We start from the raw sequence: 12994 nt of genomic DNA on the forward strand, positions 1-12994 counted from the left end.
TGTGTCCTTAGAAGAGCTTGTTCCCAGTGTTTCTTGCCTTTGGTTGATGGTTGCTGGGGGTAGGTAGTAGATGTGGCAGGCTGGGGTCTGTCAGGGCAGCAGAGTCCTCCAGCAGGAGCTGTAGAACTCACTTTATCCACAGAGACAAGGAGATCATAGAGCAGAATTTTTCCTATGACCTCTTGGTAAATAATGAATGGCAGAGCCCTACCTCTTTGGAATTGCTTAATTGAGGCTGACAACTCTTTGTTGTATTACAGAATCTGGCATGTCAGGGGAATTTAAACTTATTTATGAATATTTCATTTACCTCTAAAGACTGGCTGTATAAAATCTAGCTCCTGCCAGGCCCTGTCCTGTTAATGCTGTGTTCAGTGCTAATGTCACCACTGCACATCCAGTGCACCTTTCCTCTGAGCTGGGCCTCAGAGTTTATTGTTGGTGGCAGCAAGAACATGTTCACCAAAGGTTAAAATGCCAGGTTTGTGCTTTGGCACCAGAGTTGAACATATGGTATTTGAGAGGGAATTGCTGTTTGCCTTTCACTCTGTGACTGCTGCTGGCAACTGAAGGGCTCTGCAGGCATCATCCCAGAGGCTGAAATGGGCAGAGCAGTCTTGGCAGGGCCCTGTGACCTTTGGGTTTTGGCACCAGGAGAGAGATTGCTCACTTTTTATACATTAAAAGCCCACTGCTTTTTGTCACAGGCTAATCTGAGGATGGGTCATTTAACTAGAAAATATTCAACCTGCTCCACTTAAGCTGTTCCTTGGGCAGGGTTTGGGGAACAAGGCTCCTTCAAGGCTCTGCAGCTTCCTTTAAAGCAGCTGGGAGCCCTGTCAGGAGAGCTGCTGCTTTCCCATAGCTGGGGCCCTTGCCCCATCCTCATATTTCCCAACTCTGGGAGTTCATTAGCAGGCAGCTCAGCTGGCCCCTGCCAAGATGTGCCAGCAAACAGTGCTCCCAGCTGTAGTGAACTGCAAAATTGGTCTGGAGCTGCAGCAGGAGTGAGAGAGCTGCTCCTAAAAGCACAGGCTGTGTGTTGTTCCATGTGAGCAAGGGAAAGAAGATTAAGTTCAAGCACTCAGTGAAGGCTCCTTTGCTCTCTTTACTTTATTAAGCAGGATTGATTCCACTGTATTTATGTTAGAAAACAAAGAAACAAAAATGGATGTTGGATTCTTTTTCCCCTTTGATCTTCCTAGGTGCTTGGTAACTGCATAGATTCTTCTCTGACTGTTTATTATGTGATGATTTTTCAACGAGAAAACTGATGGGAAGAGTGAGAGGTGGGATTACAAGCTCCTGTTTGATGAGAATTCTTGACTGAATGCTCAGGAAACTCCTCGAGGCTATATTTTTAGGAAACAAACTGTATTCAAACTCTGTACGGAGGAGGTATGACATCTTTGCAGATTTATTTGTTGCTTTGCCTGTAAATTACAGCTGCTAGAAGACTTGATTCTAGCAAAATATGCCTATTCCTGCATGAAAGAAGTGATCTGTGTGATGCTCTTCTCAAGAGCAGACAGCTCCATTGTGCCAGCACCTTGGCTACACTGGGCAGGGAGGTGGCACATCCAGTCTGGCACCTTGACAGACTCCCTAAACAGGCTCTTATTCTGTGTTTTGCTGTCCTAACCAGGAGTAATGGGTAGGAGGTGTCAGCCAGTTAAGGCTAATTACTCCAGAGCTGCCTTCTCTCGGTGGACACCAGCTGTTCTGTTCTCCCTGGCTGGGAGGAGCTTTCGGTAGTAATTAAAGGAAACAGTCATCTACACCCTGGTGGAAGTGGTGGAGCAAGGCTGATAACAGCAGAGAGCTCTGAGCTGAATGAACATGGAAATTAGGTGATCCTTCTTCAGAATGAGCTGTTAGAGCAAAGAGAGGGCTTTTGGATGTGGAGCTGTCAAAGGTGTTTTGCTGTCGAGCAGTGGCAGTGAGGTCTCATAGCAGAGCCAGTGAGCGTGGGCAGGGCAGGCTGAGAGGAAGAGATTCCTTGTCTGCTCCTTTCTTGGAGTGAGGGCTGAAATGTGTAATTATACTTGAATAAACTCATGGGTTTAAATTAACATCTTCAGTTCCCCTGCTCGGTGTGTCTCTTGTACAAGATGTTTGCTCTTCTTCCCTATGAACTTTCCAGGTTTGTTAATTTTGAGATCTGAGCCAGCTTCCATCCATCTGAAATAGTAGTAGTGCTTATTTCCAAAGTCACATCCTGCACCCAGCCCAGATCACTGAAAAGAAATAAACACAGCATCAAGGAAGGTGGGTGGGTGAGAATGGTGGGCATCTGGTGGTGTTGGGATGTGAGAAGACACTTGAGAGGGGCAGGAAACCAAGCCCTGGAGCCAAGATGTGTTGTAGGTGTTTGGGGAAGAGCTTGTTGGATGGGTTGTGCAGGAGGAATCTGGGGCTTTGGGGGTGTGATGTGGTGGTGATTCCTTTTTCACATGCTTGCAGCTGGGCAGGCAGCTCAGGTTTGGGCCATTCTGGGACCCATGTGGCATTGGCCTTATTTTGCAGAACAAACAGTTTCCTGCCATACCCTGTCCTGCTGTGATTAGGTATGGAAACCACAGAGTGGATGGTTTAAATAGGCTGGCTGTGCATTTGTCCTCTTGTTCCTTTGCAGCAGGGCTGAATTCAGCTCGCTGAGCCTGTCTGGAGTTTCCCCAAGCTGTGCTGGTGCCACACAATGTGGAAGGGAGGTGTTGGAAGGCAAGCTGCAGGCTGCCTGAGCATTGGGAATCAGAGGGGAGAGAGGTGAATGCTCGTTAAGGCTCCCTTGGGGTAGATGAATTAGTTAATGACTATGCTGTGCTTTGAAAATGCAAATGCTGTGTCAGAGCGAAGTCTGATTATAATAATCAATCTTCCTTTGGAGAGGGTGCTGGGTATGAGGAAGGGGGAGAGTGATGAGACTGGGGCTGAATTTTTAGATCACAGATCTGCATTTCTGTGCTGTTCTTAAGGAACACAATGTTGCCTGAGAGGTCAGCAGAGCTGAGGAGGGGCAAAAGGTGAGTTTGGGAGGAATCATCCTGGCAAGCACCAGTGTCCCTGGCAGGCTGAAGTTAATTTTGTAATTTTGTCCCTTATGATTGTCCTGGCTGGAAAGGGAGAGGTTGTCATCTGCTCCTGTGTGTGAGCTACCCCTGCTAATGGGAAAGATAGAAACTGGCTCATAAGCAGGGTCCTCCAGGGATGGGGGAGAGGGGAGGGTGGCTGCTGCAGACGTCCAGCCCTGACAGCTCCTTCTCCCCTGGCACTCCATTCGTTTGTAGCAAGCGTTCCTAGTAATTACACCTCTTAATTTAGGAGAGCGAGTGGGAGAAAGGAATATAAATTTGTGTATTAACTTTGGAGATTGGAAATAGGGCAAGTGAACCTTCTCTCTGGGAGATTATATTTGGAAATGAAATAGAATGACATTTGGTATAAACTTGAAAAATTGCTCTCTTTTTACTGCAACAGGAGGAGAAAAGCCACAATCCAGACTGTATTGGAGAGAAGCAGAAGTCAGCATATGTCCATTTCCCAGTGTGTGTATATCTACAATGATATATATGCATGAGTACATTTTTAGGTTTTAAAGTGTTTGCTGAGAGGTTGCTCCTAGCCCTGACTTCTCAGTGATAAAAGCACAGCAAGTTTGTTACAGATGCTGGAACCCCTAGAGACTGGTGACTGTGATCCAGCCAGCCTTCATCTTCCAAGAGAAAAAAAAACAACATATTTTTTTTCTTCAGCCAAGTGGGAGATGGGAAGTTCCAAACCACTTTTGGTTGAATATCTGATTTTCTTTGGCTTTATTGCTTTTGTTTCATAATGGCATCAAGGTTTAATTTTCCCAAGAAAATGTACCAACTAATCCTGGGCTGCTTAGCCTGTTTCTAAATGGCAGGCAATATTTTGTTTTACAAGTACTGTCCTACTTTTTGAAGAAGAGTAAAGTTCACAAGGAAATTTGGTGAGGCTTAGTTCTCCCTCTGTGTTATTCTCTGCAGATGTTTTGGGGGATCAGCCCTTTGGAATGCCAGTGGATGGGCATATGGAAGAGATGGTGGTGCTTTTGCTGAGCAGAATGATCTCTGAAGTGCTCAGCATGGTGTCTTACTTTGCTGTGGATTTGCTGGACATCCAAATTAAAATTAAACTCAGTGGTGTTTCATGTATATTGATTTTTGATGCCAGATTTATGAGTTTATAGAGAACACCAAGCTTGCTGTGCTGCCTTGTGGGAAGAGGCAGAGAAGCTCCTTAGTCTGCTGCATCCAATGGAGAGAAGCACAAATGGCACCAGTGTCATGCCAAGGTCTTGGTTTGCCTGTTTTCAGACCCCAGAGTATGGGGCACACTCGGGGTCCCCTTTCTCTGTTCTTGTCTATTTTAGCGTACACTCTTCCTCTCCAAGTCTGCTTGGTGTTCATACATTTTAAATATTTATGTACTGAAATAGCTCCTTGAATTGTGTTGAGACTTGTAGTCCAACACAACCTCTCAATTCACCTTTCCACGCTGGCTCTGTGCAATTCAGTTCCCATTTATCTCTGCTGTTCAAAATCAGCTCTTTTGCTGAGGAAGGCCTTTCAAAGGATGTTGCATCAGCCCATTGTTAAATAAACCTTTAGACATTTATAATGGATTCAGCATTTCCTGCTTTTTACATTTCCAAAAATGCTGAATGACGTGCAGACACACTTCATCAGGATAAGATTGCTGTATCAGCCCCTCACTAAAATGCACTCATTATTCAAATAATGACTCTATGTCTCCAGCATGTGTTCTGTGAAATGTGTGTACATGATGTGGGCGAGTAAACCAGCCCCCATTTTTTTTTTCCAACATGCAAATCCTACTTTGGCAGTGAGTTGAAACACTTTAGATTTTGAGTCCTTTACTACCCAAAATGAGTCACCTGAACAGAGATTTCATCATTGTTTTGGGCAGTGTGTTTAAAACTTTCAGAAGTTTGTAAATGTGGTTTTCAAGGCTGACTGATCTGACCTGTGATAAGCCTCACTCTGAAAATGGGGTGTAGACAGCAATGATCAGTGGGAGGCTCTGGGAAAACTTTTCTGCATCAATGCTGGAACCTGCTGGAGTTGAGTGTGAGGAGCAACAGGTCCATGGCATTGCAGAGACTCAGGGTGCTTGCTTGGAGGGGACAAATATGGGCCAGAAATGACAAATGCCACAAATATACCAAGAAAATCAGCTCTCTGAAGTTCTGTTTCTTCTAGCTGTCAGGAGATGAATTTATAATTTAGTTTTTCCTGTCATCTCATACGTCTTTAAAGAATTGCTACGGAAGACATATTTCTTACCCTGCTGTGGGTGTTTGCTATGTCATTAACACTTGGAGGAGAACCACCTTCTTGGAATCTTGTCCAGACAGGTTTAAAAGTAAGGCTAAAAGAAGAATGATATTTCATATAATTAAATACTAGATGAAAATGCATCCATGTTCTTCCTTCTTCTCTTTCTCCTTTGGTAAATAATGATGGCACTACTTATTTTGGAAAAATTATTTGCACTTCATCTTTTGGGGCACTTGCATATTTCTGACAATGGACATTCTAAAATTAGTCTATATCCTGTATGTGTCCTGATCACTTTTTATTGAAAGTAATAAAGCTGTGCTGGAATTCATGCTTAAGAATTGAAAGAGATAAAATAGTTCAGGATAAATGGGATTATTTTAGGTTGAGAACAAGGGGCACCAGTATATTTTGGGAAGAGAACAACATATCCTCAAAAGTACCTGTTCATGTGTTTTATTCATCCATGGGCTCTGATATTACTCATTATTCTGCCTTATCATAAAAACCTTAGGTAGCTTTAAAAACTATTAAAATAACAGCTTGCTTACTTTTCAAGTTGCTAATGTGTTCTGTAGGGTGGGAATATCACTGGGGGTCTGATCCTGGGTGATATGAGCTGGGTGATATCCTGAAGCTCCTGCAGATGAGGTGTAGGACCTTAGGTCCTTCTTGTGCAGCTTTCAGGACAAGAGGTGCAATGCTGCATTTTCACAACAATGTTCCCTGTCTGCTCTCAATGCCAGTTAAAAGATCAAGGCTGACCTGGGTCGTTTGGTATGGAATGGGGGAATAGAGCAGCAGTGAGCTGTAATTTGAGCAGCCCTTTTCCCCTCTCTGCTTGGTAATGACTTCTACTAGTTTAATGTATTCAAAGCAATAAAAGTTTAACTCAGCCAGTCACATAAAATTATTGATAAAAATTGGAAGAGTTTAGCTCGGAATAGTGAGTTGGTTCAAAAAGCATAAAATGCCTGCTGAAAGTGGCATCTGGTGAACAAGAGACCAGGACTGGAAATTAATTTAGGAAAAGAGATGTGATGGGAATTAGGCAGAGAAAGCAGCAGGAGGGGTTTGGCTCTCCCTTTCCTTATCCTTTCTTGAGTCTTGGCACAGGTACTGAGAGGACAAGTGGACAGGAAGGGACAAACTGCCTCTGTGGAGAATTATTTCTTGCTTATCACCCATTCCCAGAGCTATCCTGAGGCTGTAAAAGGGAATGGTCTTGGAAAGCTCCTCACCTCTTGGGCTTTATCAACAGTTTCCTTTTTTTTAGCCATTCTCTTCATTCTTGTTTTGTCTTGCTGCTTGCACTCTATTGCCTTGAGAAAATCAGAATTGGGTCCCAAGAGTAAGCCACTCCATCTCAACTAACTGCTTTTTTCCTGGAAAAGACATTAATAACATAATAATAAATAGCATTTTTAATATCTGAATATGTTAATATCTTTGAGATTAGCAGTAAGGGATGTTTTCCTAATGACTGCTAGGGATGAAACCTGGACACAACACATTTTGAATGAAGTATTAAATACCGTAGTTGTTTTACTTTCTTATTTCATAAACAATTAGTGAGCTCTGAATGGCAATAATTTCCTGTGGCACAAAATTGTGTCTTGGCCTGAACTTTAAATTCTCCAGTAGTTTTAGTCCTAGTTTTGGGAAGCAGGTCTTTGTCAACATCTCACTCCTTGAGCCAGTTTCATCTGTAGTGATATCACTGTGTCCTCTTGTCCCTTCTCACCTCAGGCACATCAGATTTTCAGTCCAGGGAGTCTTGGTGCTTGCAAATTGGGATGACATAAAAATGAGATGAAATGCCCTTACAGCCCATGTGCCCTTTTCTCCTCATTCTCCTTCAGCAGCTTATTCTTAGAAACCCAGCAGAATCTCATCCTGCTGCTGCTGAGCATACCTGGCAGTAATTTGTCACTGCTGTGTATCAAGTGAGATGCTTCTCACAAGCTCCCACAAGCTCCTGTGCATTCATTCTCCTTTTCCTATCACACACTCTGTATTTTCCCCTCTCTGTGCAGCCACCACAAGAGCCCCCAGATCAGAGTCCTCACCCATCTGTGAGGAATGTCCCCCTTGTCCCCTGAGAAGGTGGCATTGATTTATCTGTGTGGGTGAGTAGGTGCCACGTGGGCTTGAGGCTGAGCCCTCTTAGGCAGTGATAAATAATTCACCAGCCCTTCCTTCTTCGAGTGCTGCCCTCACTCATCCCAGAAAGCATCCTCAAACTCCTAACAGCAAACACATCCAGGCTTCAGCAGACAGGGGAAACAGGAGGCATAATGAGTGTTTTCCTGCTAGAAGTAGGTTGGAATTGAAGCCTGCTCCTCATCCCAGTACCTTTTATTCACATTCCTGGAATTATCTGGTGTGCTTGCTTTATCCCCAGCCATCTGTGATGGGCTGAGCTGGGAGAGATAAGCTCAGTAATCAGAAAATTGAGGGAAGCATTTCTGGCTGTGATAATCTTATCAGGCAGCTAATATGCATTAACATTTGTACAGCCTGATGATGCAGGTGGGCCTTTGCTTATTTTTTATTCCTCGATGTTTCTTGACAGGCAGGGGGAGAATGCAGGGCTTTTTGGGGTGTCAGGGGGAATTAGGTTAAAACATTTTTGGTGCTTTCTTCTGCTCTGTTCTTTTGGTGTCAGAAAGGGGTGGGAGCATAATCCAACCATCTATTTTCTGTCCTTTCCTGACAACAGCACTGCCATGCTCTGCCTGTCTTTTCTGGTAAGTATGGAAGGGCAAAGAGGCAGCGTGTCTGAACTCCAGTTCTGTCTAAGCAATATGACTGTCTGTGACAAGATGCTCCATTTTCTTGTAAAATTGGAGAGTTTCTGCAAAAAGCTCGCAGAAGTTTGCCCTTGCAATGTGATTTTGCTCTACAAGTCTAATCTATGCTGTTGCAGGGAATGGTGTATTAATGGATTATTTCCCTGATGCTGAGTGCTGAACTCTCTGTGGTCATAAGTTTTGCATTTATAATTAAGGCTGGATTGCTTATTTTTTTCCTCCTGGGTGAAAAAATATCATTTCCTTCAATAGATTTATTAGAGGAATTAGTCGACAGGTGGTAAAAGACAAATGACAAAAGGAGGTCCAGAATCTCAAGGATGAGTGTGTGAAGAAGGTCTAAGCAGGGAGAAGGTGTTGGAGCAGAAGTTTGAATATCCTCTGGGTAGTTTGTCTCTGCTTACACTTCATAATAAATCATTTTCTGAGGGGTTTAGAAACAGGTAACATATGGAGTTTATCAATCTGTGCGTTGTCATGAACTCTGAATTAGGGATCCAGACTGCTACAAGTCAGGGAGTCTGGGAATTGTAGAGTCTGGGTAAGAAGTTCTCATGTCTGTAGAGTTTGGAAATACTTTCTTGCGAGTTCCTACCCAAACAAAGCCAGAGGCAGAAAAATATTCTTAATTGTTTGTTTGTTCAGCCAGAGCTACCTGAGCAGCTAGAGCTAGAAGTGTATATTGGAAAGTGCTGGAAATATTCCCCAGTCTTTTGGATTCAGTGTATGTGTCTCAGAGCTGTTGTGGACGAGAGTTTGATCCTGTGGTTCATTTCTTGTGGTGGAGGGGGGGGAATTGAGTGAGATTGAACTATCAATACTGAACCTCAGGTCCCAGCAAGCTCCTAATGCCACACAGAGTCTTCTGCATCCCATTATCCGTGGGGGAAAACAGGGGAAATACCTGAAAGAGAAGCAGAAGCTTTGCTAGTAACATTCAACTTCCTATGCCTCATCTATTGTGGAGAAAATGTCAGGAAAGGCAAGGATTGAACTATCAATACTGAACCTCAGGTCCCAGCAAGCTCCTAATGTCACACAGTCTTCTGCATCCCATTATCCATGGGGGAAAATAGGGGAAATACCTGAAAGAGAAGGAGAAGCTTTGCTAGTAACAGTCAACTTTCTGTACCTCATCTGTTGTGGAGAAAATGTCAGGAAAAGCAAAAGGAATTGCAGAGGGAAGGAGAGTTCTGTGAGGTTTTGACATTCAGCACAAGAGAAGTTGTGCTTCACATCTGTATCGTGAGAAGTCTGACCTGTGCAGAACCTCATGATTTCCTGCTCCCTTTGCTGGTTGTGTGTGCCCTTAGCAGTGCTGCAGGAACTAATGCCTTTTGTCTCCTGCAGCTGGAGGTGGAGATGAAGGTCCTGAAGTCTCAGCAGTGCACGGCTGAGCAGAGCACTGTCATCACCAAGGAGGAGGTGGACACACTCAGGTAGGCAAAGCAAGGGGAAGGCTGAGCACAGTCCACTCTTTTGGTGGAGCTAATGAGAAGGGAAATGCCTGGGGTAGTTCCACTGCCTGCTGTGGTTTTTGTCATCGTCTGTTGGAGCAGCAGGCACAGGAGCTCACCGTGCTATAGTGCATGAAGTTTATGTGTACAGACTGCCTGTGTCCATGGGCTGCCTGCTGTTCAGGCAGTGGGGTGATGATCAGAACATATTTTCCTTGTATTCCTGAAGTAGGATGTTCTTTTTCTGAGCACAAGTTTTACTTTCTCACTGTATTATGGACATGAGAACCCCATGAAGCATTAGCAGAAACACTCAGCCCATAATCTGTCCTGCATTTAGAAACTTTATAAGCTTTGCTATCTTTTGAGAGGCTTCAGGCTCTTTTCTTCTGATGTTTGGGGTCTTTTGCTGTCAGTTAATTCATAAGCCTGGCTCCTGCATCACTATTCCCCCTCTTGACTGATTTCCTGTGGAAATAGCATTGCTGTTTATTTGTTATTTTGACCAAATCTCGACTGTAAATACACGATCTGTTGGCACATGTGTGAAGAGGTTTAGAATCCAGCTTTTGTACTGCTGATGCATGTGTAGCACTGGAGATAAAAGAGGGATGTTTCCCCTTGTGCATTGCTGGAGATGGCAGAGGGGTACCTGTTGTGATTCAGTGAAAGAGAAGTTACAAAACAGCATTTCAGCAGAGGATACATGAGCATTTATAGAAGCTACAGTGAAGCTAAACAACCTTTCCATGTATTTATTAAAGCTTTTATAGCTTCCATTGAAAAGCAGGTGACACAATAAATACCGAGCACAAAAAAGTTCATCTGTTTCTAAATGTTTAATAAAGTTCCTTTTATTTAAGTTGGGCAAATCAGGTCCTCCCAGACTGAGTATTTTATTCTCAGCTGATGTAAGACTTTGGCTGGACTTTCATTTCTTAATTCTTTTATATTTTCAGCTCCATCCCAATAAAGTGTGACTGCCTCATTGGACTGAAAGCAAGGTTTTGCAGCAAGCAGAATCTGCAGAAAGCAGAAATTACTGGCCTGTGTGTTATGGCTTTGCTCTTGTGCTTTGCCTCTGGAGCTTGTTTTACAGCCTTGAAAGCCCAGTTCCATAGCAGGAGGGAGGTGCTTGAAAATAACACGTTTAGCTAAGCCATTCCAATACATTTTAGGGTTGTACACCTAATCTTGGGGACTTGCTCCTATAGTTCCCTCAAGGTGCTGTAATAGTTCTGGAGGCCCAAGGCATACATCTTCTTTTTTAATTCTATCATATGTCTGAGTTCTGCTAAAGGAGGGAATGCTATGACTTGCCTTTTTCAGGGAGATAAACCTGTCTTCATCAACTTTTGCCTTTTGTGGGTTTTTCTTAGCTCATTCAGGCTTTTCCTTTGCTAAGGCACACTGGACCCTCTGAAAACTGAGGTTTACACTGCTGCAGGAGTATTCAGCACCTCCTTGGCAGCATTAAACCTGTCACTCCTGATTAATAATGTGCCTGTGTATCAGTAAAGCCAGCAGCCTGTCTGCTGTCTTCTGGGACCTGCAGGTTTGCAGAGTTTTTCTACAGTGCCTCCCCAATCTCTCTCTCCCTGGTTGGTGTTGCTGCAGCACCCTTTCATCTGGGAGATATTCAGGCTCTTTATTTTCCCCTCCAAGACTCATTATTTGGTGTTTAGCTTCCCTGAACAGCATTTACTGACTATTACCTGAGCAGTTTCAGGGACAGTGTGTGTAGGGGAAAGCAGCAGGACTGCCACCTAGTCTTGACCACACTGTGGTGGGACAGGCTCTGGCAGTGGGGATGGAGATGTCTGGCTCTGCCCTGAATGAAAATCTATTTCCTGGGCAGGGATGAGTGGAGTTCACAAAAACCTGCTTGTTATGGGATCTTGGTGTTTGATTCAGCTCAACAGCAGCCCTAAAGCTCCTAGATATTGTTTTTCTCTCTTTGTTTTTAAGGAATTTCTTTGATTATTAATCTCCTCCTTCTACAAAAGGTGTCAAACCTTTCACACAAAGTATGTCCCAAACTCAGGCCAGTTCCCAGTGTGGTGATTGATGGTGCAGAGCTGTTTTCCAATGATGGGCCATGGTCTGAAGGCTGTTTCAGCAGAGCCCAAGCTTCTGCAGTTGTTTCATGTTGATATTTTGTTTTTTCATCTCTCTTGCTCCTGAAGCTGTGGATGCATAGCAGCCACAGTTCCACGTTCTAATTCCAGACTGGTTTTTTCTGTCATTTTTTAATTGAACCACTTCTTGTTCTCTTGACTGATTTAATACTTGTCCCAGGCCCTGATGCTGGTTATTTAGTTACAGAACTAAAAAAGCTTGGGTTTGTTTGATTTTGATCACTCTTTTCACTGCTCAGCTCCAACACTAAATGAATTGGTGCAAAGCATTCTTTCTGCTGAAGCTTTCTTTGCTGGAGCACTGTAAGCCAGTCCCTGCTCCTTTCTCCTTACTGTTGGTTTCTATTACTGCTTCAGACATCTCCTTGCACTCTCAGGCACTCCACACCTGAGTGGGGAGAAATCTCAGAATTGACTCCATAAAGATTTTTTTCTTATGTTTCTAGACTTAAGAAGTCACTGAATAAGGTTGGACTTTATTTTGCATTTTCTGGGCATTGTTCAAGAAACTGGGCCAAGTTCTTTCTTCACAGAAGAGGCTTCTTCTCAAAAGAGCACAGAATAAATCACTGTATTCTCCCAGCCCTTTGGAGCTCAGGAAGAATGTGCTGTGATCCACATCAGAACATGCCTCATGGCTCAGCTGGATGTGTCCTCTCCATAGAGCAGCAGTGAACTGGGTGGGTGTGATTAAAGAACAGAAGGGGTTTGGAGGAGAGCAGGGATCAGAATGGCAAGGGATATTAGGTCTGTTGTGCTCATCCTCCTCCTGTGGGCCTCAACAGCACCAGTTCACTCAGTTTTATGTAGCTGCTAAGGAGAAAACACAAACTCCACTGTCGCTCCTTCCTTCTACACACCACTGCCAGAAACTAATTCTGGGGAAAACAGGGGGAAGAACACAAACTTCCAAACTGGAAAGTGGGGAAAGAAATGCCACCGTTTATGAGGGAGTTACTTACATCTGTGTAGTTTATTGTAGTCTTTGAAATCCTGTAACCTACAGGATGGCCTGTCAGCTCCTCTGGGCTGAGCCCAGCCTCCCCTGTTTGCTGCTGTCACAAAGACATGTGAAAAACAGGAGGAACCACTGAAGCCAGCAAGAGGAGTGTGCAAAACAGGAATGGACTGTTGAGCCTCCAGGCATTTCCATATAGACCCCGTGGTAAGGAGCTCACTTCTGTAAACAAAAGCAGGGGAGACATAAAGGAGGAAAAAAAAAATCCATTTTAGTCCTTTGAATCTGTATTTACCTCCTGTGA

At 43.9% G+C, this 12994-nt stretch overlaps 1 protein-coding gene across 5 annotated transcripts in view; it reads left to right on the forward strand.

The window, feature by feature from the left end:
- The window catches only part of MAD1L1 (mitotic arrest deficient 1 like 1), a 350640-nt gene that overhangs the window by 176609 nt on the left and 161037 nt on the right, over positions 1–12994 (forward strand). For all 5 annotated transcript variants that reach the window (XM_039732446.1, XM_039732448.1, XM_039732449.1 and 2 more), the window contains one exon: positions 9488–9576. In XM_039732446.1, coding sequence (XP_039588380.1) covers positions 9488–9576 — 89 coding nt within the window. The remainder of the gene's footprint in view (positions 1–9487; positions 9577–12994) is intronic.

The sequence above is a fragment of the Passer montanus genome, unplaced genomic scaffold (assembly GCF_014805655.1).
Source record: "Passer montanus isolate IOZ18808 unplaced genomic scaffold, ASM1480565v1 scaffold8, whole genome shotgun sequence".
Classification (NCBI taxonomy): Eukaryota; Metazoa; Chordata; class Aves; order Passeriformes; family Passeridae; genus Passer; species Passer montanus.